At 37.0% G+C, this 27,952-nt stretch overlaps 1 protein-coding gene across 1 annotated transcript in view; it reads left to right on the top strand.

The window, feature by feature from the left end:
- Positions 1 to 27,952, top strand: part of PTPRM (protein tyrosine phosphatase receptor type M) — a 442,005-nt gene that overhangs the window by 214,892 nt on the left and 199,161 nt on the right. The window contains 4 exon segments of the mRNA XM_030966307.1: positions 15,263 to 15,571; positions 18,668 to 18,777; positions 21,052 to 21,253; positions 24,959 to 25,061. Coding sequence (XP_030822167.1) covers positions 15,263 to 15,571; positions 18,668 to 18,777; positions 21,052 to 21,253; positions 24,959 to 25,061 — 724 coding nt within the window.

The following is a 27,952-nucleotide window of genomic DNA, read 5'->3' as shown; positions in this document are numbered from 1 at the left end:
GCTTCTGCTTCCCTTCTGCTTGCTTTTTTGCTTCTGCTCATTAGCTAGTTTAGCTAAACAGTCCAGATTTCTCCTGGACTGTTTTCTCCTCTCCTTTTTTGACCATCTCGAACCTGCTTCGGACTGGGACCTTGGAACACCGAGAATTTACAGCCTGTGGCTGCAGCAGCTGCCCCAGCGCCGGAGGGACTGACAACAGAGCGACGACCCCCCACCCCCGAGAGAGACTTTCTGAATTTGTCATCTTCTGTCAGAGTGGCGTCATCCGGTATTCATTTTGTGTGTTGGGGGGTGCTGTGCCTGTTAAATAAACAGGTTCTTTCCACTTCTCTCTGAGGAATTTTCCCAAATCGGTTGGGGGGAGGGGCCCCCTTTGGAAATTTTCTACCAAATTTGCCCTAAACCAGGACAGCAAGGACTGCAGTATGAAAGACCAGTCCCTCAAACCTCTGTTCACCTGTATTCTTTGTGGTAGTATTAGATGTTCAGTTCAGTGAAAGGGTTGAAGTGAATTTACATACTTCTGAGCTGTCATGTGAGCACCCTCTGCTTTAGCTAGTAAAAGAATGAATTTTCTGGTTTTTTGGTGGCATGGTATTTTCCCAGTCAGGAACAGTCTTGTATCAGAATATTTGTAAATATGAATTGAGGTAGTGAAATCTTCATTTAAACAAAGGCAAGGAAAAATTTTGGTCAAAATATTCTTAGACATCTAACAGTAATTTGCTTTAAGGCTTCTTGAAAGTTCTGTCCATGGAAACTCCTGTTTAATTTAATTCTTAATTAAAATCATTACTCTGTGGCATATCTAACTAATTGTTTAGCAAGAGTAAAAAATGTCTGTGTCTTAATAATTTTCCAGACTTAACGAGCTGTAGTTATCGGAAGAAAGATGTTCTTTCTTGGGTACTTCCTTTTCATGTGTCTTGAGTAGTCTTTTGTAATTTTAAAAAATAATATTGTTTTAATTACTATGGTTACATGCTGCTAGTGCTGATAGAATTTAAAATGATTGCTTTCTGCTCCAATACTTAATGCAGTGTGAATTCATCAAAAATTAAACACACAAAAATTTTTGTAATGCAAAATTTCTTGTCTATTCTAGGCTGCTATCTGTGGAGGCCTTGATACTGTGTTCTTCACTCAGGGAACACTCACTGTACCTGAATGCCACTGAAAATACTCACAATACCAAATTAATCAGTGGTGGGCTGACCTTGTCTGGCTCTGGCTGCCCGATGTGTTGCTATCCCAATGTTCTTCCTCAACAGAATGAAGGACAAAATAAGATAGAAAAGGTCATGCATCAAGGCGAAGAGAAGTAGATCTCTTGCCAATCACCATCAGATGCAAAACACACTTCACTTTGGAAGAATGAATATGATTTTTTGTGATTTGAAAGAGACTTGAATAGTGAGAAACAGAGAGAAATGGAAACAGTGAGGTTACCCATGCTCAGAGCTGTGTGTTGGCTGGAGCCAGCTGGAGCCTGGCATCTGTCTCCTCACAGAGGCTGCCCTAGAGACCCTCTGCCAGCACCTAAGCAGCTGCACCCCGGACAGCATCCTAACTCACCTGTTCCATGGTTTAGGAAAGGTTCTTCCCAGTTTAGTGCCCCCGCCAAGACTTTCCAAAACCAGACCCACCTGCTCCTCCACCTTCCTACTCCAGGGATTTGAGAATTGGAGGCACGAAAGGTGAAAATCCGGCACTTGTATGGGTTGGTAAGTGCCTTCAGCATTTGAGTAGCTGGAGATAGCCTGATCTTCATGTTGCTTTTCTTTCAGCTTTCAGAGAATACTGGAAAAGTAACAATATCTCCTTCTGATGTAACACCAGTGAAGCTGGTGAACAGTCTAGAGCGTCTATCTTAGGAGGAGCTGCTGAGGAAACTGAGATCATTTAGCCTCAAGAAGAAGAGGCTCACTGGGAATGTTATCCCTCTTTACACTTACCTGAAACAAGGTTTTAGGGAGGGGATTTCAGTCCCTTCTCTCAGGTAACAAGTGACTGGACAAGGGGTAATGGTCTCACATTGCTCCAGGGGAGGTTTATATTGGGTATCAGGAAAAAAAAAATTGAGAAAGGATTATGAAGCCCTGGAAAAGGCTGCTCACGGAAGTGATGGAGTTACCATCCCCAGAGGTATTTAGAAGACATGTAGATGTGGTGCTTGGGGATGATGTTTAGTGATGGGCTTGGCAGTGCGCTGATTAATGGTTGGACTCCGTGATCTTAAAGGTCTTTTCCAAATTAACATTTCTATGATTCTGTTTTATGATTCTATAAATATCAAAGTACTTTGCAAACAGAGGATTTAGTTATTTAGATTGGAGTTACTGAATGGGATTTCTGTGATCTTACAGTGATAAGTACCTAAGTCAGAAATTGAGCTGAGGTTTCAAATTCTCCAGTACAGGGATCTTTCCACTAAAACTTACCTCTGTGGATAATACTGATCCACACAGACTTTAGGTGATGGATTGGATCTGGCAAACAAACTTTTGAGGACTTTGAGTCTCTGTCATTTTATTTTTCTGTGACTTTTTTTCCATTTCGTCTGTATGGTTTACCTTTGAGATCCAGTCAGGAGAACCTCACAGGAGTGTTGCCATCTACTCTGCCCTGGTGCTGCGTGACCTCGAGTTCTGTGTGCAGTTTTGGGCACCACAGTGTAGGAAAGATACTGAGCTATTAGAGAGTGTCCAAAGGAGGACACTGAAGGGGAAGCCATAAGGGGAACACCTGGGGTCTCTCCTCCACCTGGAGGAGACTGAGGGGGAGACCTCATTGCAGTTACAACTTCCTTGAAAAAGGGGAAGAGGAAGGGCAGGCTCTGATCTCTGCTCTGAGCTGACCGGTGACAGGACCCAAGGAAATGGCCTGAAGTTGTGCCAGGGGAGGTTTAGGTTGGCTATCAGGAAAAAGTTCTTCACTGAATCAATAGCTGGGCACTGGAACAGGCTCCCCTGGGAAGTGGTCACAGCACCAAGCCAGACAGGGTTCAAGAAGCATTTGGACAGTGCTCTCAGCCACAAAGGTGTGACTCTTGGGGTGTTGTCTGCAGGGCCAGGAATTGGACTAGATTATCCTTGTGGGTCCCTTCCAACTCTATGATTCTATGATTTAGTACTGCAAGATCAATTAATATTTATAATTCCTTATTAATGGCTACTTTCTGTTTTTGTAGATTACCTATTAGAGATGGAGTTCTGAATATCACAATCCTTATTACAAGTCAATGAAATTATTTGTTCCTACAGAAACAGTTTAAAATGCAGTTATTCTACTGGCAGGCCTAAAGAAACATAAACCAGATGCTCAGTTATCAAGAAATTTCTAGTTTAAGTTGGTTTTACGTTATAGGAATATTTCTAGATTTTATGTGCATATATATATACTAAATCCAGCAAACCATTTTTATTTGCATGTAGATTACTGACAAAAAAATAAGCATCATCGTAATTCATGATTATAGTAGAGGACCCCTGGACCATTCTGCAAATTCAAAAGCAGCAGCTCTTCTATTGTCGCCTTCTCATTTGGTTCAATTATGAGCTACAATAAGAGCTTAAATTTTCTATCATGCAAATGGAAATTTTGATACTTAAAATGTATGGTTTATATCTTTCTGAATATTTCCTATTTTCTAAAACTGCTTTAAAACTTTATTTTCATTTTTAAATAAGGATATCTCTGTGGCTATTCATTGACCTAAAACTCCAGAAACTGCTTGTTTTGAGATACTGTGGGTGCTCGTTGCTTTCTATAGGTTTGGATTTTATGGTGTTTTGCTTCCTCTTTACTCTCTTCCCAGTTTTGTTAGGAAAAACATGCTGAAAGATTAAAACTTCACAAACTCTGAGCACGTCACAAACTTTGTGTAACTTATTATCCTGAATTTTTCAGTTTCATCATTGGGATAAAGACAGGGCAAAGCTGGCAATGAGAAATTTCTGTGCTTGGAAGAAAACGGAATGATTTATAATAGATGTCATCAATTTATAAATTCAAATTAGAATAGCTTACGAATAGTGACTGTACACTATTTGTTTTTTATTACTTGGTGTATGACCTTTTTCAGCATAGGAATTATTTTCCATTAGTTCAGTTCAATTGGAAAAGAACGGTGCTTAATGGGCTTTGAATCCCAAGTCATTGGTGATGGAATTAGATAGTTTTCAGATTTATTTAATTGCTGTCATATGCAGTTCTGTAATTTGTCACACCATCTTATATCTGGTGCACTTTTACTCTGTTTTCCTTGAGTTGTGTGGTAAAATTGTGATCCAGGGCTCCCGAGTGATCTGCAGAGTGATCTGGTTCTGTCTCAACAGAGTCCTGGCCCCTCTCCTTTGCTCATGTTCACAGGTACTTTAGCAACCTCCCATCACCTCTGCTTTCCTGAATATTTGATGGTTGCTTTGTGCTCTTCCATGTCAGTTATGGTTCTGGCATAAATGCACAGGTTCTTTAATCCATTTGACAGGACCAAGCTTAGAGGAGGGGAAGGAAGCAAAAGGACATAGCCAAATGCAAAGTGACGTGTAGAGTTTAAAACAAGGGATGCTGCAGGCAACAGAGGGAAATGTAGTCCTGATAAATGTTTAATCTTTAGGACTAGAGAAAGGAAATAAACAAAACAGGCTCAAGATCATGTATGGAAATAAAACATGGTTTAAAGGAAATAAACAACACAGGCTTGACTAATATGTGATACACATTACACAAAAGCATATTTATTTTCTTATTTTCTTCTTTATCCCATGCCTGTATTTGTTTATCCATATTTTTTATCATCTATTTCTGTAATTATGCAGATATCAAATTACCAGGCATATACATTTTTGTGGGAATCTTAGGACTCTGTTAAATCTTAAAAATAATTAACTTCAAAGCAGTTTACCATCCAGTACACCCCCTTTTCCCAGATGTTCTCCTTTCTCCTCCACTGCCAGTTTATTTTCTTCCCAAAATGTATCATTAACAATGATGGGCGGATTTCTTCTGTGTTTCAGGCTTCAGTATAACAATATAAATTCCCTTCATCGGCATGCATAGTTTCTTATGTTTGCTTTTATGGGGAGTGGTATAGCAAAGAAGACTGGTGGTAAATAACTTCTTGATCTGTCAAAGGAAAATTTAAAGATATCTACCAGAGAAGGAGCAATATGTGGCATTTCTTGAAGTATCTCCTAGATATAGCAGGGGGAAAAGGTTGAATATCTTCAACCAATAAATCAAGAGTGTATCCTCTTAATGTAGGGACTTTTCAAACACTTAAGTTTATAAAATACTATGTATAGTTGAATGTTGCAACTGATACTGAAACCAAATGTTTTAGTTAGTGACGGTATCAAAGACAAAGATGGCACTTGAGATTGTGGGTGAAAAAACACCTTAAATTGCGCAGTAGCTAGTGAGTAATTTTTTTACTCACTAGCTACTGAGTAATTTAAGATGTTTTTAGATGACCTCCTAGCTTTTACAGGAGCTTCATCCAAACTCGGGTTTGGATGAAGCTCCTGTAGAAGTCCTGAGGATGGACCTAACATGAGGACATGTATCCAGACTGAATTGCAAATACGAAGGGATTCTTTCAGAAAGTGAGTCTTGTCACAAATTAAACAGATGATCTTATCAACTTTACAGCTCTTACATGTTTATAGTAGTTAGGATGTAATAGTGTAGTAGGAAGACAGAATATTCTGTTCCCCTTTGACATGTATATAAGCTCAAAGTTTTTTACCAGTTGTTACAGAGAATCTGATTCATTTATCGGGTTTATGCATTTGAGAGTTGTTTGTCAGAACTGATCTCACTGTACATCATTTGGTTAAGGTTCATTGCACATGTCAGATTAGAAAGAATGGTAAATACTCTTTTTATATGAGTAACATTGATTGGTGACATTTTCTCTTCTACGTAGATTTATATGACCATGTTGTCCTGTCATCAAGGTTCAATCTGGGTTCTGTTTTCAATCCCCACTTTAGCTACCACCGCTGTACGTAACAGCTCTGAAGTAATGTGATTTGTCAGTGGTGATAGGCCACAGTGATAACCAGAGCACACTGCTACATCTTATTCTGACTGATCTGTGAAACAGCATTGCCCATTTATTCTTTTGTGCAACATAATAAACAGTCTCTGGGCTTCTACTTTCAGGGAGTATTGAACAGCTAAAACCTTCACTAATTTACACAATGGTTTATCTTTTCTCCGGTTGGCTTTAGGGGTAACTCAGGCAGCTGTACCATGAAATGTAGGGTGTTTGAGCGTGCTAATCTGTCACACAGCAGAGCAACAGTGTATGGCTTTGCCATCAATACTAGTCACACTCAGAAGGTGATTGGGGCACTGTAAAAAATACATGCATCTTATTAGTGTATGGAGAGAATGGTTTAGCATCTTACAATGCCCTAGATGTATTCCAACCATTTCTAGGAAAATGGGTCAGAAAAATTCTCCTGAATTCTTCCCTCACACTATAACTTCCAAATGTTTATAATGTTCTCCTAGGTTCCCATTTTCTGAGCAGTGAATAGAAGAGTGTGTGGTGCATTAATGTAATTTCCCCTGTTGACAGTGTGTGGTCAAATTGTGTGTGTGTGTTATTCTCATGAATATGCTTAATCATGAGCCATCCACCTGCACCATTCCTTAATATATCTGAAAGTTTATGAATCGACCCATGAAACCAGATGGTTTTGCATTCACTGAACACAGTTCTGTGTTGTGATAAATGTGTGAAGGAGGTGGCCACAAAAGCAATTCCTCAGGCCTTCAGCTTCCTTTGTGTTGCCTGCATCTTCTCAAATATGAGCAGCATATGATCTGCATTCTGTATAAATTGTTCTGTAAGTCTGTGCCAGCTTCTGAAAGGTGCCACAGGTTTGGAGGTGCATGTCTGCCTAAATATGTCTGTGTCAGATCAGCAGATGATGATGTGCTGTGTTAAAAACGATGGAGAAGCAAGATAAAAGGACAATAATGACATTGTAAAGCAGTCATGTGGTACCTCAGTCAAAGGGTTAAGTTTAAACGCCTGTGATAGATTCAGTCAAGAGGGACGGTGTACACATCACAGCTCATTTGACTTCAATTTTCCACAAAAATCATTCTGATCCAGCACCTATCAAAAGTAGATCTACCAAAAGTACCTTCTACCAGAAATAGGCACTTTATTTGCCATCTTACCATGGTAATTCTTCTGAGAGTTATTTGTCACCACCTTTTGATTCTTGATTTACATATTCATGGCAGTTCCTGAGGTGAAGTTGGGATAAATTGTTACTGCCATGTGTGTGAAGTGGAAAGTATATATCTGCACTCTTTATTTTTCATTCCTCAGTTAGATGTGTGCTTTCTTCATGCAAAAGAAAGAATATCTTAAGAACACATACTTGTCGGTCTTTCAAACTCTGTAGAATTAGCTTGTCATGAAATATAAAACTAATGTGTAGTTGTAAAAACCACTGCCAGCATTTTCCTCACTAGTGGCTGATGGCTAAGAAGATTTAGAAATGAAAGGGGTTATTATAAAGTGATTACTGAATAGCTAGGTATGTCATTTTAAACAAGCAACTAAAATCTGTGTTGCAGATTTGGAATGTAATCTTGTTTGTATCATTCATACTTAAAATCTGATTTTGATTGTGGAGGAGTAATCATGTAATGTAGGTAATTTGACAAAAATATATCAAATGATGGTTTTTTCATACCTTATTTAAATGTATTAGAATTTAAATGATTTACCATTCAGAATATACCTATAAAATGACAACATAAAGAAATATTAGATTAAATTTACATGGGTTCAGATTTAAATTTTACTATAAAGTGAACTGATCATATCAGCCCTTTCTTGAAAGAAAATACTGTATAGAAACCAACATTTCAAAATGTTATTACCTTTAAAAGGATGTAATAGATGATTAAAAGGGTGTTATTGGTGTTTAGACCAATATATTTTGCTACTGTGAATGTCAGCCTGAAGACACAGGCCTCATAGAATATGTGTAGCCATGAACTGGAGAAGAGATAAAAAGTTAAGAAAATTTCTCATGCATTATTTTATCACTCATTCATGTTTCTGTGTCAAGTGCTTGCAATAATATGTTACTAAAAGCTTAAATCAAATTCCTGATCTGGTTTCAAGCAACAGCTACAATTGCTTTTTGTAAGCAGTGAGCTGATGCCTTAGATGCTTACTAGAATTTGCTCTCCATTAATCTTCTATAGTTGGCTAAATAGTATAGTTCCCTCCCAACAATTCCTGTGTTTTAGCCTGTGTCTCATCTAGAAATAGCACAGAAAAAATTCTCTTAGTCATGATATGATGCTAGTATTTAGGATCCTTCCTGGTAAAAGTAGATTTCTACTATATCTCACATTTGAATTTGTGAAGTGAGAGAGGATTCAAGCTGGCTTACTATAGGAACATGGCCTATTCATTTTGTTGTGTGAGTATTTTATTGTTTTCTGAGCTCACACATTTTGGAATTAAGTTCTTTTGGCCACAAAGTACAGAAGAAAAAAGGCACGTTCTAGTGTTGTGTTCTAATGGGTTAGGAATGAGACTGAGAAGTAGGATTGCATGGCTTTTACTGATGAACTGCAACCTTCAGCAGGCAGTTCAGTTTCTTCTGAGTTTGAGTTTCTTTGGATATAAACTGGGAGAACATGCTTTTGTCATGCCTGATACAGATACATGAGGTTTACCTACACATTAGTTAAAGTATATAATAACATCAGCGGAAGCATCTGGTTCCGTGCTGAAGAAGAGTGGTATTAGCTGTGATATTCTGGCAGCACCGCAGTTTGGGAGATGCTTTGGGAGATGCTGGCTTTACTCTTTCAGCTGGTAGACTGTTGGCATCTTGACCAGGAAATAGAGGCTGAGTATGGGCACATGCTCCAAATGTGAATCTTCCAGTTCTCAGATGATGGGAAGTGTTTTAGTCCAGAGAAAGAAAACTGTCTGTGGTAGCAGGTGCACTGAGATTTTTGGTATTTTTACTTCAGTGTAGTCCTGTTGATACCTTCTCTCTGACCATTGTGACCCTGTGGATGCTGATCATGAAAGTAAAGGTGCTGGGGAAAATGTGTGCAGGAGCCTTATTCCTGCTTCTCAGTGCTCTTAAGTCTGCAATAACTTAAGGGTGCAGAAGGATCCCCACAGGCTACTGCTCAAAGCTAGTACACTGCCTTTAGAGTATGTACATCTTTCTGTTCATCTTCTTTCACTGGCATTGTGACTGTGGAATCGAAAGAATATAATCAAGAATAAGAAAATATTTCTAATAATAATAAAATTAATAAGTCATTTTGCTCAGAATTGGCACAAGCATTTGTAGTCTAGCTTTCAGCATATATTTTATATATGTAAGAAAACCTGATTATTCCTTCCTCTGTGGCATTGCAGGTGACTGCCAATTCAGTTTTGCTGTCTCATTGTTCTTTCTTTCATTAGTGCTGAAACTCTGTAGGTCTTGCATCCCAACATTTTTTAAAGTGTCAGAAGTGCTGCTTTTCTGCAGGAGGCATCTGGTTTTGCAGAAGTAGAAACATATTCTTTTGGAAATGTTATCAGTTAGTATTATGAAATATTGGTAAGAATTTTAAATACGATGATTTGGAATCTTTCCAGGAGATGCTGGATATCGTCTGTGGTCTTTTGCATTTACCTGAATAACCTTAGTAACTCTTGCTATCAACATTGGTGGCTGCTCCATGACAGGAAGTAGAGATATTTCATGTGACACCAGTGTTTCACAAATTTGCAATTTTTCTGTGCTGGTTTTTAACATTTTTGGTTGTTTCCTGAACATGCTGTGCTCTTAGATGAGTAAAATGACCGACCTCTAATGTGCCGCTCTTAACTCAAAGGTTGTTTCTGGATCTTCAACAGTTTTGTGCACACTGGCAGCTTAGCCTTTGTTTTCATTTTAAAGTAGTGGGACTAGGCAGTACAATCACACCACCATCATCATTTTAGGATTTTGATTCTGTTCATGAGACATTTGTCCCTTTGTTTCTTTGTTTGCCCTCTCTTTGTTTGAATACTTTCTTTTATAACTCAAATAATAGACAGTATGAAAAATCATGTGGTTAAAGTGTTCTTTTTCTTCCTGTAATCCTAACTACAAAGCAGTTCTTTGTATTAACAAATCTGACTTAAATAAAAATATGCTAAAAAACTGTGAAATTGCACCACCCAAAATCTTGCACATTGTTTCTTTCATCAACTGCATTCTGCAGTTTTTGGCAAACTGGAATTCGAAAAACCCTGATCTGTTATCAGATCAGATAAATCATGTGGCATTTGGAGCAAAGAGCTCTTTTTGAACTTCAATCTGTTGTTGAAGAACCCAGGTGAAGAATAATAACAGTGTAGAAATCACACCATCGCAGATGAATGTGATCTTTTACAGCACTGTCTTACCAAGTTTGCAAATAACCTCAAATTGTTAGTCATGTGTAGATTAGATTTCAAACCAAATGAGGACAGGCCAAACAAGTAAATTATTTTACCTATATTCTTGTTTGGCGTTGGCTGTAGATGTAGACAAACACGGAGATTTGTTTTCTAGAAACAAACCAAATGTTGCTACTTTGATGGAAGCTGGCTCACAAGCCATGTTTTCTGTTCCCCTGTAGGTGGTCTCTGCCACTGTAACCTGTACATTCCTTGCAGGCATTCATGAAATTCTCTGTGACACCACAGGATACTGATGCTAGAGTGCTGTGTCTCCACTTTACTCAGAGGGAATTAATGTGAAAAGATGTTAAATGATTTGAACAAGACTGCTTAGGCAATCTGTGAAGACTTTACTTTTAATTATCATTAATTAACTATTATGTTTTAAAAAGCTGCTTTGTAAATAATATCTTAAATATTCAGTTCTCATCCTATATTTGTTTATTTTCCTGTTCTACCTATCCCATACTTCCTGTGTAAGGACAATAGAGTCTGATCTGAAATGTCAGTCCTGAGAGTTGTTGCATGGCTAAACTCCAGTAATAGTTTGCCTGGACAAGAAATAAATTCTTAATTCCTACTGTTAGGTGCCTTTCAAATAGTATCTAACACAGACCACATGAAGTACTGAAGGACCATGGAGTGGCAGAAAATAGCCATTTCTTTCTTGTTCTTATCTCAGTAGGTTTGTGCAGGCTGTGATGAAAAGACAAAACTTCCAGTCCTGAATTTTCATCTTAAACACAAATTTTGATGATCAATGACAGGATGCTAAGAATACACCTAAATGTCTCTGTGATTCTGAAATTGAGTTTCTGAAACAGCATTGCACTTGTGGTAAAAGGTAAAGAGTGAAGTTGCAGAGAAATAAGCTGTGAATTGCAGCTGCAGTGGAAATTGATCCTGTCTGTCTGTGCTCCATATTCTCAGGGAAACAGAGTGGAGCAGAGAAGGAGCCAAGATCACCAATTAAATGGGATGCTAAAGTGCCAGAGGCTAGAACCAGGCTTGCTGGTCCCTCAGGTCAGAGCTGCAACTGTCAGAATTCACTGCCTGATTCCCTGCTGAACCTGGCAGAAGGAGAGCAGTATGAAAAATGCTGCAGGCACCAGCAGGGGAATGGGGAAAGACGTAGCTGGCTAAGCTTCAGGCCTGACAGGCAGTGTGCTCCTTTGGGGAGAAAACCTCTTCCCTTACGAATCAGGTGGCCTCATTTTCCCCATTTGCCTCATGATTTGTACCAGTAAGGCATAAGAAAATAGCTAGAGTGCTAAGGAGCAGCAGAGGCTCGGTTCATCTAAAAAACTGCAGTGGGTGGAGAGATCTGCCTGTGTAACCTCTGCAGGTGGGCATTTGCCAGGTTAGGAGGTGGCAAAGGCTTAGCAAATAGCACTCATGCTATGAAGTACATATGTTGTGTATAATACAGTTGGTGTCATGTGTTGAACTCCTTATTCTTCTGCTCTGAAATGTGTGATTTCAGCTGTGATCAGCAGCACTGTGACTCTATGTAGCTATCACTTACCATACCTGGTGCAAGGTAACAGCAACAGGCCATTGCTGGGATGACAGCCTTCCACTTCACAGGGATAGTTAGTGCAAGTCTCCTGAGCACAATAGCAGCATCCCGGAAGGATGCCTGTTTCTTCACTTACAGTTGGGAACTCAGTACCTTCACCAAAATTGGGAAAGTGATAAATCCTTCAGAAAGTAAAATCAACTAAATGAAGTCATCATGCCCTAGTAATTAATTCAGTTTTCCCTTTTAAATCACAGTCATTAGCTGTCATTCTTTTAGTGCTGCTTAGCAGTTTCCTTTCCCCAAGTATCCTGTGTCCTTCCTGATGAAGAGCATATACCTTCCAGTATATTAGAAGTGATGTACTGTGCTCTCAGACCCATATTACAATAAAGATAGATAGATAGATAGATAGATAGATAGATAGATAGATAGATAGATAGATAGATAGATAGATATATAGATAATCAGATTTTTTTTTCACAGTTAGGGTGGTCAGGCATCAGAATAGGTTGCCCAGGGAGGTGTTGGGAGTGACAATCCTTAGAGGTGCTCAAGAGGAATCTGGATCTAGCATTGGGTGTGGTGGTTTAGTGGTTTAGGGGTTACAGTGACAGCGCTGTTTTGACAGGTGGACTTCATGATGTTAAAGATCTCTTCCAACCTTGATGATTCTGTGATTCTATTCTGTGAAATATTTCCTCTGTCATATACAGTGGTACCACCAGAGAAATTCCGTTTAGCTGCTAAATTGAGCAAATGGAAACTTAGTTTTCTAGCTTTTGTTGCACTAACTGCTATTTTTCAGGGCTCTTTTGAGCCACATGGCTTTTTTAATCGCAAAATTCCATTGTTACCTTAGCCTTTTTTTTCTAGTTGAAAGTAGGGCTGTTAAAGGACTCATTAATGACAGGGTTCATTCGAGCCCTATTAGTTGTGTAATCTCTGAATGAATGGTAGGAAAAGATATATGAGCTGTATACCTGTCTGATGCTATGGTTTACAGAATCAAGTCAGGAGCCAAAGCGACCAGGGTATTGGCCTTGTCTGATGAGCTTTGTCCTTTGAATATCAAGGGAAACTGTATTGTCTCTATCCTTTACAGTCTAAACTCTTCTTTCCCTTGTGTCTTTTGTTGGAGGTGAAAATGTATCTGTCATTCTCATAGATTTAACTAGAGGGCTAACTTGTACTTTTTATTAAGGTAACATGACATAAGAATACCTTCCTCCTGGGCAGAAATCTTGGATAGGTTTTGATCCAGGTATTTTGTACAGCCACTCAGTTTCTCTTCTGAAATGCTATGAATTAGGTTTATGTCTCTAATAAAATGATTTCTCAGCTCCCCTGTGAATTTTCTGATGTGCCCACTGTGGAACTAAGCAGGCTGTTCCACATTCTTGCAGCCAGGAGCTTTGTTCAGTTGTTTAATGTTGTATGTCAGGGTCACCTCAATTTTTTTTGGTTTTTATTTCTATTTAGCCCATTCAGATACAATTACAGTTACACAATAATTCTCAAATGTCCTTTGCTATTCATCATCTCACCTAAAACAAGAAATTCTTAGAAGCTGGAATGAAATTAAAAAACAAAACAGGAAAACTCATTTTTCTATTAAGTTGATGTCTGAATTACACAGAAGTAAATGTTTAGGAAGTTACTGAATCCATATGCCAGTCTTTGAGGTTTGCTTCATATTAATTTTAATGGTTGTAGCAATAGAAATGTGGCAAAGCCCCCAGATGCCAGAATTCTTAGCTGGGATGCCTGAGCATGGAAGCAGATAAATGGCTCAATAGCGATTTATCCTTAGTGGGGACATTTCTACCTCTCAGTCAAGTCGTTAGAAAGGAGACTGGGATTAGTATTTGGTTTGGTTTTCCATTTTTTCACCAATTGCCAAATATTCTATGCTGATTATCAACATTGTTTGACAGTGAAAATTAATTTTAAAAAAATTAAAAAACAGCTGGATGATTTAAAAGGAGAAAAAAATAACCTGCTTTGTAGATGCTAGAACAAGCAATTTCTTAACACCTTTTCTTCAAGGAGTTAAGATGAATAACATCTTTGAACAAATATTTCAAGCATGCAGGGATAATGTTAAAAAGTAAAAAGATGAAATCCTGTGTAAATTGTTTAGAACATTCCTAGTGAAGACATGTTGATTAATAAACATAAAAGGAGGAAGATGCATATTAATTTGTTTACGTATAAGAGTCTTCTAACTCATTAAAAGTCTTCTAAGTGTTTAACTAGTGAAGCAGTGGATAAAACCTGACATTGTCTTTAATCTTTTTGAGGACTCAAATATGAAAAAACCCAGATTATTGCTAAGTATGTATAATAGCTCTGTTAATGACAGTGTTTTGAAAATATGGGGGGGTATCAGCTCAGTGGCTCTGCTGTAATATGGTTGAAATTTTAATTCGCTTTTCCATCTCAGTTGCTGTGACCAGTAGGATTGAAGAAAATTTAAGTTTATCAACCACAATCTTTGTTGCTTGTTTATATATTTTGGTAGTTTTGATTGATGGCTCATTTTCAACTAGGAGATCTCTAGAAAAGGATGCAGGAGAATATCTTGTTTATTTTGTATGTTTGCTAAACCACTATAACAAATTGAGGTATTTGCACTATTAACAGCTAATGTTTTTGTGGAAAAAACCCTATGGTCTAGTTTAAAGAAATTGGAGTATTAACTTACTGTCCTGGACAAATAGAGATTGCATAATTGCATTCAGTCTAACTTAAAAACAAATTAATAAGAAATAGCTTAAAGATGAGACATCTAGCCTTTGTATAATCAGTCCTGCAAGAAAATCAACATATATTTGCAAGTTTACTCTGAAATTACATTTTCTTTTTAGATACTTGTTTTGTGCAGGTTTTTGCTCTAAAAGTGTTAATACAAATAACTTGTGCAAAAGAAATTGGACATGCTTAATTTTTGCAAGCAACAAATAGTTATAGAAGCGTCATTTCAGCTGTATCATGCAATTTGAGTTGAATCATAAGAACTTTTTAGTGTTTTGTTTGCGCTTCATTTTTCAGCAGACGCTTCTCACTCATTTCTCCATTTTCCCCTGCTTTTTCAGAGGGGAATAATATGATACTTCTATTATACTGTGATTCTATACAGCAATGGATTTCTGTTTCTGCTTGTCTGGCATACTTGTAGAACTGTACGACTTATTTCTCACGTCACTATTCTAACATGAATAAGTAATCACAGCAGAATTGTGTTGGTTATTTTGCAGATCCCATGCGTGGGCCCCGAAGACTGGAGGTTGTGGAAATCAAATCTAGGCAGATCACCATCTGCTGGGAGCCCTTTGGATATAATGTCACACGTTGCCATCGCTACAACCTCACAGTCCATTACCGCTACCAGGCTGGAGGACAGGAGCAAGTGAGAGAGGAGGTCAGCTGGGATACAGAAAGTTCCCATCCCCAGCACACAATTACCAACCTATCACCGTACACAAATGTCAGCATCAAATTAGTGCTGATGAATCCCGAAGGACGGAAGGAAAGCCAAGAACTTGTAGTGCAAACTGATGAAGATGGTGAGATTTTGTATTTGCATATACATGATACATGACCTGATAGTATAAATTTTCTGTATAAGAGCACGTTCTGCTTTCACTAAAATTCGTAACAGACTTTCCACCAACCTCACCAATTTTAGTAAAGCTCCATTATTAGAGTGATCTTTCACATAACCTCTAACATCCCACAATAGTTTAATAATTTCATCCTTAGATTTGTAGCTTCTGCTTGAACTATGTTCTGCCTCTTTAAAGTTCCAGTATGGGTTTGAAGAAATTCCGGGTGATTTTCAGCAGTATCCTCATGGAAGCTCCCCTACTGAGTGGTGTGCTCTGCACCAAATATTTGTTCTTGATTTGCAGTTTCAGTTTCTCTGTCTTTGGCTTTCTAACTACTAGACGCTGTTAGTTGCTAATTCAGACACTATATTCCATATACAGGTATTGAAATATACAGATATTCCCTTCCTTTTAATAATTTTCAACTCCCATGGGGTTTTCAGATCTCTTTTTCAAAAAAAAATATTTTGATTATTAATAAAAAATGTAATTAGCTAATGTATTTTTCAAGGCAGAGACAGCAGAACTGGGTAATGTGTCTCTGCAATGCTCTAATAATGTTACATGAAAAGATTAAACCTTCCTCTCAAGTCTTCTATGATATTATTTTGATTACACTTGCAGAGAGTTAACTGCAGCTCTGTTAGCTACAGTACCAAAATGCAACTTCCTTGTTGAATTGGTCATACACCAGGAATCAGTTTCACCTTTCCAGAATACTCTGTGCTGATATATAGCCCCTTACAAATTTACCTTAGTTTTTTTGACCTTGGTTTTTGTTCTTTCGAATGCATACAGTTCAAAGGAACCTTGTCAAATGACTTGGCATTGCTTTTTATCACAGATCTGTCTGCCTTCCATTTTTATCATCTGAAATCTGAACAGGAATGGATTTGTATTTTCTTCCTGATCAATGACAAATTTCCTTAAAACATGATGGAAATATTTCTAGTAAAAACTTTAGCAGTGATGAGCTCCTTTTATAATAAATACTTGAAGTCTGTCATTTAAGCCTATTAAATTATTTAATACATGCTGTATTGGTTTTATGTAGTACTAATTTCTAATCAAAATATATGAGGGAATAAATTAAACAATTTAGGAATATATAGTTACTAATGCAACATTTTCAGCAAAGCATAGCTAACAAAAAGAAATGTTTAATTAGAATTAATTGTGCTGTCATGCTCTACATTTAATTTGGTTCAATTGTAGGATGACAGTGCTGAAGAGCTTAATGTTGTCTGGGATGTTTATGTGTTTTATCTAAAATTTCTTGTTCCTCTCCCTCTGGAACTTCACGTTATTTCAGGACCTATTAAAAACCAGTGTCACTGTCTGAGAGAATACCTTGAAAAAAATTACAACTTTTTAGTGCACTGTACACATTCAGCAAGGTATATAAGTCTGAAAGTTAACATACTGACCCAAATAATCATCATAATTTTTCAAATCACACAATCTTGTTGGTTGCAAGGGACTTCTAGAGCTCATTTAGTCCAACCTTCTGCTCGCAGAAGATCAGGTGATAGCAAATTGCTCAAGGCCTTGTACAGTTGAGCATGAGTACATCTCTAGGTGACCTCAGCCAGTGTTTGAACCCGCCCTGTATGGCATAGCTGCTCAGGGTTCATGACCTTCAGGTAATTTGAGAGGTTATCACAATGCTTTGCTCTACTTCCAGCTTATTTACACTATATTTAATTCCTCATCCTTTACACATAAATCATTAATCTCATTATTCCAAATGACTTTTGCCAGTTCTCCTACTTGGAAGCAAGGTTTAGTGCCCAGAATTAAGGTTGCCCTAAAGGTGTCATTGTACTGGTGCACCTAGGACTGGTAAGCCAGTTCAGAGCCTGTGTCCTTGGAGCTTCCACTTGGTAGAGAAAGGAGCTCTCTGGAGAGCTATGGAGAGGTGATCAAAAAGCCTTAAACCTTGTAAACTCCCACAGCAACAGCATGGAACAGTAGAAGTTCTCTAGCAGAAATACAGAGGAAGTTCTGTACCAGAAGTGCCAACAGGAAGGAGTCACCAAATGTCTTGCAGATTTTTCTATTCCTTAACCATTTGAGTAAATCTCAGGAAGGAGTCTGAGAAATTATTTCACTGTAGCAAATGGCTTCCACCTTCTTTCTGTGGCAAGTAGAAAATGTTATGTGAATCTTTCTATTGGATTTTCATGTGGAGTTTGTGTCAAAGTGCTAATGCCATAATGCCTGTTGCTTCACAACAGTCCTGTGTGCATTTTTTAGGAGTTTTTTCTTTTTTGCATTACTTTACCGGTGTTGTTAAAAAATGAAATCATACGTCTACTTGCTGTTTACACGCCTCCTCTAAAAATTGCATTGTCTTGGGGATAAGGCAATGGTTGCAGAACAAATAGGAAACACAAGTTTCCTACCTGAGAGCAGTTTTGCACAGCTTTCCTCAGAACCTTCTGACATGCCTGACTCTTCACATCTTTTCTCCCACATTAAGAGACTTACAAGAAAAAATTATGTCAGATTTTTACTTTGACTATTTCGTACTTTTCTTATGTCCATCCTGTTGTCAGTTTTCAGGCCTACTGTCAGTGAGCATTGCTATTCAATGCAATATGTGGCTCATCTTTCCTGTATAACTTTCCTGTGAAACTATACTTTTTATTCAATGCTTGTCCATTTTCGTATATGAATGTTTAATATGTTTTCTACTGTGGGAAGTAACACTGTTGATAAGTAGGTATCACAAGTAGATTTTACTTGTTTACTTGTGTTTACCTGTGTATATTTTACCTTATAAAAAGTTGATTTGTCCTATTTTTTAATTATCAGTAGGGGTTTACAGGAAATGTGTGATGCTCACTAATTCATTCTTACACTGAAGGTGACACGTTATGGCACTGTCTTGTTAAATAAATTGTTCTTCTCCTGAGCTACCCTGGCCTTTGCTTCACTCTTTGGGGAAATTATGGTGGGATGGTTTTTATGCCTCAGCAGTACAAATATTTAAACAGAGCATGTCCTTCTGAGATTTTTCTTAAAACCACTTCTTTTTTTTTAATCTGTTAGTCCCGAGTGCTGTGCCGCTTGAATCGATTCAAGGGAGTACCTTTGAAGAGAAGATTTTTCTTCAGTGGAGGGAGCCAGCGCAGACATATGGTGTGATTACTTTGTATGAGGTATCTAGAAATTTGCCACATTTTATGTCTAGTTTTTATGCTCCAAAATGCATAATCATAAAAAAATCAATGTGTTTTTACGGTTTGTGTAAAATTAAGTTAATTTTAAAAACAGTAGCCATTTAAAACGAAATACAATGTAAGAGTGAATTATGCAGGACCCAGCATGTCCTCGAGTTACCAACTTTAAGAAACCTGCTGTATCTAGAACCATGATCTAGCATTATATCTAGTACTCTAGATCAAATATTTAAAAGATTGAAAGACAGATCTTAGCAAATTACTTAAAAATTTAGTTACATAAGTCAGTGGTTACAGGCAATGTCACATTTAGATAAGCCTCATTACAGGAAGCCTATTATAATAGAAACAAGCAGGCATAATTTTTAAAAATCTAGCTTTTTTAAAATGCAAATTCAACAAAATTGTATGTTGTTAGATGTCTAAAAATCACTTCTTTTTCTCATGTGGAAGCTCTGCCTGAATACCTCTTAGAAAAATTGACAAAAGACTGCACAGATTAAGCTGTCAGACAATAATCACTGTTAAGCTTCTTACCTGACCTTACTACAAAATTGGTATTGAAATGCTTTGTTTAAAAAAACCCACCTAAATACAGTGTAATAGAAAAGTTAAACTGAATGGTAACCTATTGATACTGTTTTGAAAACTACATTATTGTAAGAGAATAAAATGTTATGAAAAAGTATGAATTGATTTTTTGTAAAGCTAACAACTTTCTAGCTACCACGACAGTTGCCTATGTTCAGGGATCAGAATGTTTTAATTAAGTGTTAATGTCGTTACTGTTGCTAGATTTATGTGCATAGAAACACACAATGGTGGATCTGGTTTCTACTTAGGAGCATGCCTGCGTGCCTAATTCCTCTGCTGAGGAGTACACCCACTGTATCCAGGCAGTTCATCCTGAAGTGCATGACTCCATCAGCTGTATTGAGATAGGGAGATTCATGTGAGCAATATGTTACCTTAATTTCTTTACTGATAAAAGTTCAGACAGTTGGTGGTTTAATCTTCTGTCATCTGATAGAATTAGAAGGGTTAGTTGGGTCCTTTTTAAGGTACTTGGAGTTCAGTTTATGGTTGAGGATTTGTAGAAGATATGCCTGTATCTCCTGTAATAAGGTCGGGGTTTATCTGAATACTATGGAAGTTTTTATTACTAATTTTCAGCACTTCATTGATGTTATATTAGATGGCTCATATAAAAATCAATTTTCATTAGGTCAGAGGTTTTAGGAAATCTCAAGTGTTTAAGGTGTGTAACATCGACACTTGGATCTGTCTATATACTATATTATGGGTCCTCTTAATTAAAATTATATTGAATAAGTTTAGCAAAAAGAATGTTAATTATCACTTTATATAATAAGGGTCTTGGAATTACTCGCAGGAAAATGAAACTTTAAAAGCCAAAGGAGGGGTGAATAATTTTTACTTTTCTATTTTTTTAATAGCTTTCATATTTTTAAATGGCTTTCATATTCTTAAATTCTCATTACAGTGCATAGAAATCAGTAATTAATAGAAGAAGTCTGGATCAAGTTTTACTGTGAACTTACATTAACATTTCTAATGAAAACTAAAAATACTGTTTGAATCAAAGAAGGAACTGAGGATACAATATACATTGCATATATTACTTAACGCTTATCTTTTTTTCCCTCCAAACGAGAATCTGACCTAGGTACAATACAATAACCTGAAAAAATCCAAATTAGCAATTGTAATAGCTGAGCTTCAGACTGAAATAGAAGCTTTACCCAATTTCTGAAAAATTTGCCTTAAGCTGCCCTTATCATCTTTTACAGATAACCTCATTCAGGGCAAAGTGTAATTATAGTAAAGTCAGCTGGAAATGAGGGGCTGCACTCCCTCTTGGTCACTTCTCAGTTATTACCTGTTTGTATTGGTTTTGTTACTGGTGCTGATGAAAACCAACATTAAGATGAATTCAAAATGTGACACTGTTAAAGGCAGCATCTTGAAGGAATTAACGTAAGCCTGAACCCATCCTTTAGAGTTGTAATCTAGCTGCCTCTAAGTCTCTGTATCTCTAAAAGTAATAACTCATACAAGTTACGACTCAGTTCCTGTGCTCCTTCCTGGGATTCGGGATTTGAAGAGTATAAGAGAGTAAGATAGCTTATCATAAAATGTCTGACAGCGCATACATCAGAAGGGTTTACTGGATAAAGATGTAATCTCTGTCCTCTGCTCAAGACAGTTTATAACTTTCTTATTCTTTTGCAGATCACCTACAAGGCAGTCAGTTCCTTTGACCCAGAAATAGATTTATCCAATCAAAGTGGACGAGTGTCAAAGCTAGGAAATGAAACACACTATCTGTTTTTCGGACTGTATCCTGGCACTACCTACTCTTTCACCATCAGAGCCAGCACAGCTAAAGGCTTTGGACCACCAATAACAAATCAGTTCACGACTAAAATATCAGGTACTTGATCAAAGAATATTATTTCCTTAGGATAATGAGTTGGGTGATTCTTTTGTTGTTTACTTCTTTAGAATTTAACAAGCAGCAAATTGAAAAACGAAGAACACATTCATCCCAGAAGATGTCAAAGTGACATGTATTACCATGCATGAAGAACTTCCAAGTGCTTAAATATTAGCTAGTATTTTGAAATTCCTGTCCTCAACTGTAACATATCACTCAAGAAAACCCTGTGAATTATGTGTTTGCAGCCAGTGCCAGCTGCAGTTGCAACATTTAGCATAGGGTTTTTTTGGGCCTGAAGATGAGGGTTTCATTCAGAGCTTAGTCAGCCTTGCCATGATTCTAAATTAGAACAGTAACAGTGCTGGAAAATCTCTTTAATGAGCCATGAACAATCGAGAGTAGGGCAGAGATGCTGTACATCTAGAGCTCACTTAGGAACTGTAGTTAGCTGCCAGGCTGACTGTGTTCTAACAGGCATGGGGACTGAAGTGGATACGAAACCGTATTAGACAAGAACATCAGGACTGGTGGTTTTCAGATAACAGCAGCATGACTCTGTCACTTCTGCAGATCCTTGACCAATATTTCAAACCCTCCCTTGAGACAGAGGAACACTTCATTGAGGGGATGGAATATTATTGCATCTTCCAAAATGCTTATGTAATTCATGACAAAATGTTTTGCAAAGTTACGGTTGAAATCCCTTTATTCTTCACTTCTCTACGGTCTGCTTCAGAATTAAACTGGCAGTTCAATAATGAACTGGCCCCTTGATAATATTTATAGAAAATTGCCCTACCTATTTTTGGTCAACTGGGCTTTCCAGAAAGCATTTGGGTACAAAATCTTCTTATTCTTTTGCTCTCATTCTGTGTACTTCTCCCACATCCCTCATTTTCTGTCCTCACTGGAATGAAAAAACTGACAAGTTTTTATCAGAAATAGCATAATTTCTCGTATCTTATTATAGGAGAGGACAGTTAATGCTAGGTGGAAGTTATTGCCAATGCAGCTGTTTGTAGAGAAACAAAAATGTTGTTAATTTTCGAGTTAGACAATTAACTCTGTATGGAACAAGAAAGCAACACTGATCAGTAAAGATGGAGTTTGTTTTCCATCCCCTTTCCTATACCAAGCAGAAATTTTCTCTGTCAAAAATCAATTTCTGACCTGGCAGAAATGAGTTTTTTATGAGTTTGGATGATGAGAACACCCCTTAGTAGAATGAGGAGTGGAGACTACTGAGTATGGATGAGAATCTGGACATTTGGGAATAGTACTAGATCTTAAATTGTTGTTTTCTAAAATGATACATCATCAAAAGAAATTCACTAGTGGGAACAGGCATTGCAGGAGTGCTTGAGAGTGAGGCAAACCTCCAAATCTCCATGTGGTGAGGTTCTGCAGACTGTCTTGTCTGCATCTCACTGTCTCATTGCTTCCTCAGTTACTGTACTAACAAGAAGTGTTTATGTCTTGTCGATAAGTAATTAAAACCAACTCTGAATTTAGAAGAGAAACAAAATGTATGTATTTTTAAATAAAATTAAAAAGTTCTGGCTAGCATTATAGCTGTTGAATATGGAACCCTCTTTGCAGTGCTATTGGCTGTGATCTCATTGTCTCACTGGAAAGCTCTGAGGCTCTTTCGTGTGGCCAGTGATCTCCATTTTGGACAGATGTGAAACAGAACTTCAGAACATTTCTGGATGAAAGGTTTCACTGTTTTTTAGAACATATTAGGTGCAATTTGACCAATTTTTGCATTTTACTCTGTCTAATTCTGGACTGCATTTTCTTCTGAATAAAAACCTCTAAATTTCCTGTCAAGTGTTTTGAATAGTACTCTTATGTACTGGAAACAGTTACTGTGTTTTATTTTACTATTACATGAATATTTGAATATTTCTGTTTTCTTTGTTTATTAATAAGTTCCTTCTTTACATCTAGGCAGTGTGGAGGAGGAATAGTCCTAAAGTAGTCAAGGAAAAACGGAGAAAAGAAAAAGTAGCCAGGACTAAAGGTTATGACTGGGAGAACCACAACTCATTCTGGGAGAGGAAGACAGTCTTGCTCTTTATAGGGACACTAAAATTAGTAAAGAGAGCAAGTAGGGACTTAGGACTCATAAATTTAGGAAAATCAGAAGACTTGCTAAGATGTGGGCAGTAGAACAAGGACAAGAAGTGACAGAGTAGTCAAAAAATGTTCAGAGTTTATACAGCTTTTGGGGATACAGTTCCTGTCAATTCTTGTTTTCAGGATGGTCAGGTTGAGAATGGGACATTATATGAACAAGTTCTGGATATTCAAAACTGCAGCGTGTGCCTGAACCTTTAATGTAGTGTTTGATAGTATGACTTAAGTGGTACCCAAATTACTTAAAATGATTAGTCTTAATGTTTGTGCCTTATATCGAGGATTTTAAACAGAATAAAACCTTCTCAGCATTACAAGGAGGCTTTTGAAGACTATTTTTTTTTAATTTGTGAAACATTTCTAAACTGGTGAATACCAATGCAAAGCAATGAAGATTTTAATGTTTTCACAGCAGTCTGAGGAATTGCGGAGTACAGAGCAATTCTTAACACAGTCCTTACTTGGATACGTAGAGCCCTTTGGATAAAGAGAGAAATTCATTTACCTTTCAAGTAGATGCAGATAGTACTGGCAAAATGAAAATTATTGGAAAATACACTGGAAAATAATTTCCTAGAGGTTGATACTATCTGTATGTGAAGCATAATACACTCTATTGGTATGGTATACACAAAGTATTCAATAAGAGGAAACTGAATGAATTGAGAAGAACTAAATGAATCTTTGGAAGAATCTTCTCAGGAAAAAGTCTTCTTCCCCACCAAACATGTTTTGCCTTTCAAGTGGGAATTAGTTTAGGGAAGTTAATTGCCCTGCATTATTCCTGCAGTCAGAAGAAACCGTTGGAATGACCACTTTTTGCTTCTCTAGCCTTTAAATCTGTTAATTGTGCATCACCATTAACAAGTGAACAATAAGGATGCGGCAGCCTGTCAAATAACTAATTAACTGAGTAGCCTTCCCTCCGATGTAACGATACAAATGTGAGTAGATGATAGCAGTGAAGAAAGAAGCAACAGTAAAAGGCAGTAACTGAGGCATCATTTGTTTTAATCACAACTGTAAATCTTTAATGAAGACAGTTTGCAAAAGTGCTGAGTGGGGCTTCAGACCAAGATAAACTCTTGTCTTGGTGGACAATCGACCCAAGACAGTTATAGCACTAGTTAAAATTCCAGGAAAAACAAATTATGAGAGTACATCCTGATACAGCTGTCATACTGAGAAAACTGGGCTCAGTTTCAAAAGCAATAGTCACTTCAGCATGCACATTTGCAGATGCTGTTCTTAAGATAACTTTTCATTTCCAAGTCATGGATTCTCAATAGTTTCTGCAAACTTACTCCCACTACTATCGGTTTCCTGTCTTGAAACTGGGAGTGAGCTGGTATTTCTTTATTTGGGATTTGTTGGGGTTTATTTTCCTGAAGCTATTTAACAGTTGTCTCACACGTGCATTGTAACAGAAAGCATCTTAGACTTGTAGTATAGTCTTAATATTTGAAGAAGCCTTTAAAATTGCATATTCAAATAAAGATACACCTCTTGAAAGAAGAAATACAGGAATAATGATTTTATTTGCCTCTTTTCTTATTCTAGCACCCTCTATGCCACCGTATGAACTTGAAACACCTTTGAATCAAACTGACAGCACTGTGACAGTCTTGCTGAAACCTGCACAGAGCAGAGGCGCTCCTGTCAGGTACTGGGGGAGAAATTCTTTATGAAATTAAAAACCAAATTGATTGATTTCTTGGACATATTTTCTGGGGATTTTCTACACAGCAATCAGTGTCTAAATTCATGTCTGTATTAGCTCTAATTAAATTAAATAACTGAAGAAAATGAAAGTGCTTTGATGTTGAGTGTTCATGTATTGTTTAAAGGATTTGATCCAGATGCAAGTGGCTTGTTCTTTGAAGATAAGGAACAAAACCATAGTTCTGTTGTGTGGGTGGCTTCTTTAAGGTAATTGCTTACTACAATGTTATAAGTTCAAGGGCATATCACATTTTTTATGCTGAGCTACTGTCTTTAATATTCAGTATTTTTGTTTACTTCACAGATTTAAGGTAGTGAACTCTTAGTAAGTTAGCCAATTTAAACAGTGTGTACCAGTATGTACTGTAACATTCATAAAGTATTTACATTATTTGACCATGATAGCAGAAATAATTTAAACAAGCAACCTTTAAAACCAGTATCTTGGATTCTTCAGTGTTGTATAGTATCCATTAATGAATTTCCAATTTTCAGAGGTTTATCTCCCTGCCAGATACATGGTACTGTGTAAGTTCTTTATGAGTAGAATAAAGGATGCCTGATTTTGAGTGAGGAAGACAGAGAAATTGTTAATTATTTTAAATGAGAACCAGTAATGAGCTCAATACTCTAAATAAACAAAAACAGAGATGAGAAAGAGATTTTTCACAGCTATAGGATGTTTTTCCTTTTGGCTAACTGTGTGTCTTCCTTAATTCTTTCATTACTGTAGGAAATGTTTCCATCTATACTGAATGACTATCATATATCTTCATCCTGATGCTGTTTTTGATAATTTCTGTTCATCTGGGAAATGCAGATCTGGTATGCTTGTATATGCATGAATGAAAACAGATGGTCTTTGGCCTTCTTCAGAATATTCATACAATTCACATAATTAGGAATTTTTACTATTAGTTGTATGTATTATATGTACATAGGTCTGCATTTTGGAAATGCTTTCCAGTTTTTCATTCAGACACCTTTTTAAAAATGAAATGCAGCAGAAGTCTGAACCACCTGAGAGAAAAAGCAGCAAATATTAGAGCATGTTTAATGAAACTGCTTTAGCAGGTTAGGTTAGAAACAGAATTATTTGATATTTGTCTGACTTTGTCTCACAAAGCTCTAGTGTAGTCCTTCTGAATTCAAGCATCTGGATGAAAATGATACAAGTTGGAGTCATTTTTTAAACATTAATGTATTAGGCTATTAATAATAATTGTTTCATTCTTTTTATCTACATCGTGAACGAAAGATGATTGGCTCCTTAGCAGTAGTGACATAACAGAAACTTCACTGACAATAGAAAGGAGCTCATTAGGAGATGAAAGTGTGCTAAATATGTGGATGAGTGGTTAGGGAAATAGGAGGAGAGATTTAAAGTGACATGAAGTTATAGAACTGACAGATGAACACACAGCAGCAAATTTACCAAGGTCCTTTGCAACAGGTCTTAAAATAAAATGAAGGCTGACTGGAAACTTGGTGTGTAAATGCTGAGTGAAGCAGAGTGAAAATGAAAGTTAGAACTTCTTAATACTTCTAACATTTTATAGTACACTCCACTCCCAAGCACACTGCTTGCAAAATACATTCTGCATATGGATTTTATCATCTTAATCTGTATTCATTGGGTGTTGAAAGTTTAGTCATACTTCATTTATCCACACCACTAGGCAAGATGCCTTGTATATTGATTCTGCTACAGCTACCAGCTTGCTTAATGCAGATATCTGAAACTGCTCTAAACTTTCAGCGTAAAAGACTGTTGTAACTTTATTGATTAACACATCAACCATGACACATAAAATTCTTCAATTCCTGAGATGGAAAAGGAGAGCACAAATTTCTGTCATTCACGTCAACAAAGCTGATACCTGAGGTCATTCTGAAGTCCAGCTTTTTTTCTGTGATTAATTTTTTTTTTGTCTTCTTAAATAAGAAAAATCCTGATATTTTATGCCACTTAGAAGCTGCACACAACCAGCACAACATCAAAGGAGAGAAGGTGCAATGCTGATTGCTTACATGTTGATTCACAAAAACAGACTTTATAGAAATGTTCAGAAAGCTCTGTTTGCAATGATTAAGTACACAATCATCATGAAGGCCAAATTGTATTCCAGGTTGTTGTAGAATAGGACTGGACATGATTGAAATGTATTTTGTCAGATTTTAAATACAGCAAATACTGCTTGCTTTGTCTCCAGATTCAGGTCCAGCATGTTTTATGGCTGTTGCTGTCTTTTTTTCAAGGAGATTAGTTTGGAATTATATATGTTTAAAGCAGTAATGCGTTCAGTAATGATGAATGCATGTACTTCTTTAACAGCTGGCTAAGCTATTTTGACGTTTGGAATGATTGTAGTTTGCAAGGCTTAAATGAAACAAAAAATGTTTAATTTAAGATGATCCCTTTGTGGAAATTGTGTAATATATGTCTTATTGCAGATACTCTCTTTTTTCAGATATTTGAATTTAAGAGTCCATAAAGTTTTGAAGAATTTGCATAAAAAGCATACAAATGCAAATATATTTTCTATGAGGGCTCTTCAACATCTGTTGAGGGGGGACTCACTCTTCCAAGGCAATACTGTTTGTATATTTTACTTCTCCAGGGCAAGTTAGCCTAAGGTTTAGAAGACTCTGGGGTCAAATTTGCGACAAATGTATAAATTGGTCAGTGCCATATACCCAACCAAGGAATGCTAATTTATTGCAAAGATCTGGCTCATACACAGGAATGAGAAGTGTAATGCTCAGTTACTGTGTGCGTTTAGTGCTATTTATACATTCATCTGTGTTAGAAAGAACTTTAGATTGTTTGCC

This window comes from Camarhynchus parvulus, chromosome 2, assembly GCF_901933205.1.
Source record: "Camarhynchus parvulus chromosome 2, STF_HiC, whole genome shotgun sequence".
Taxonomy (NCBI): Eukaryota; Metazoa; Chordata; class Aves; order Passeriformes; family Thraupidae; genus Camarhynchus; species Camarhynchus parvulus.
This window is presented reverse-complemented; position numbering and strand designations above follow the sequence as displayed.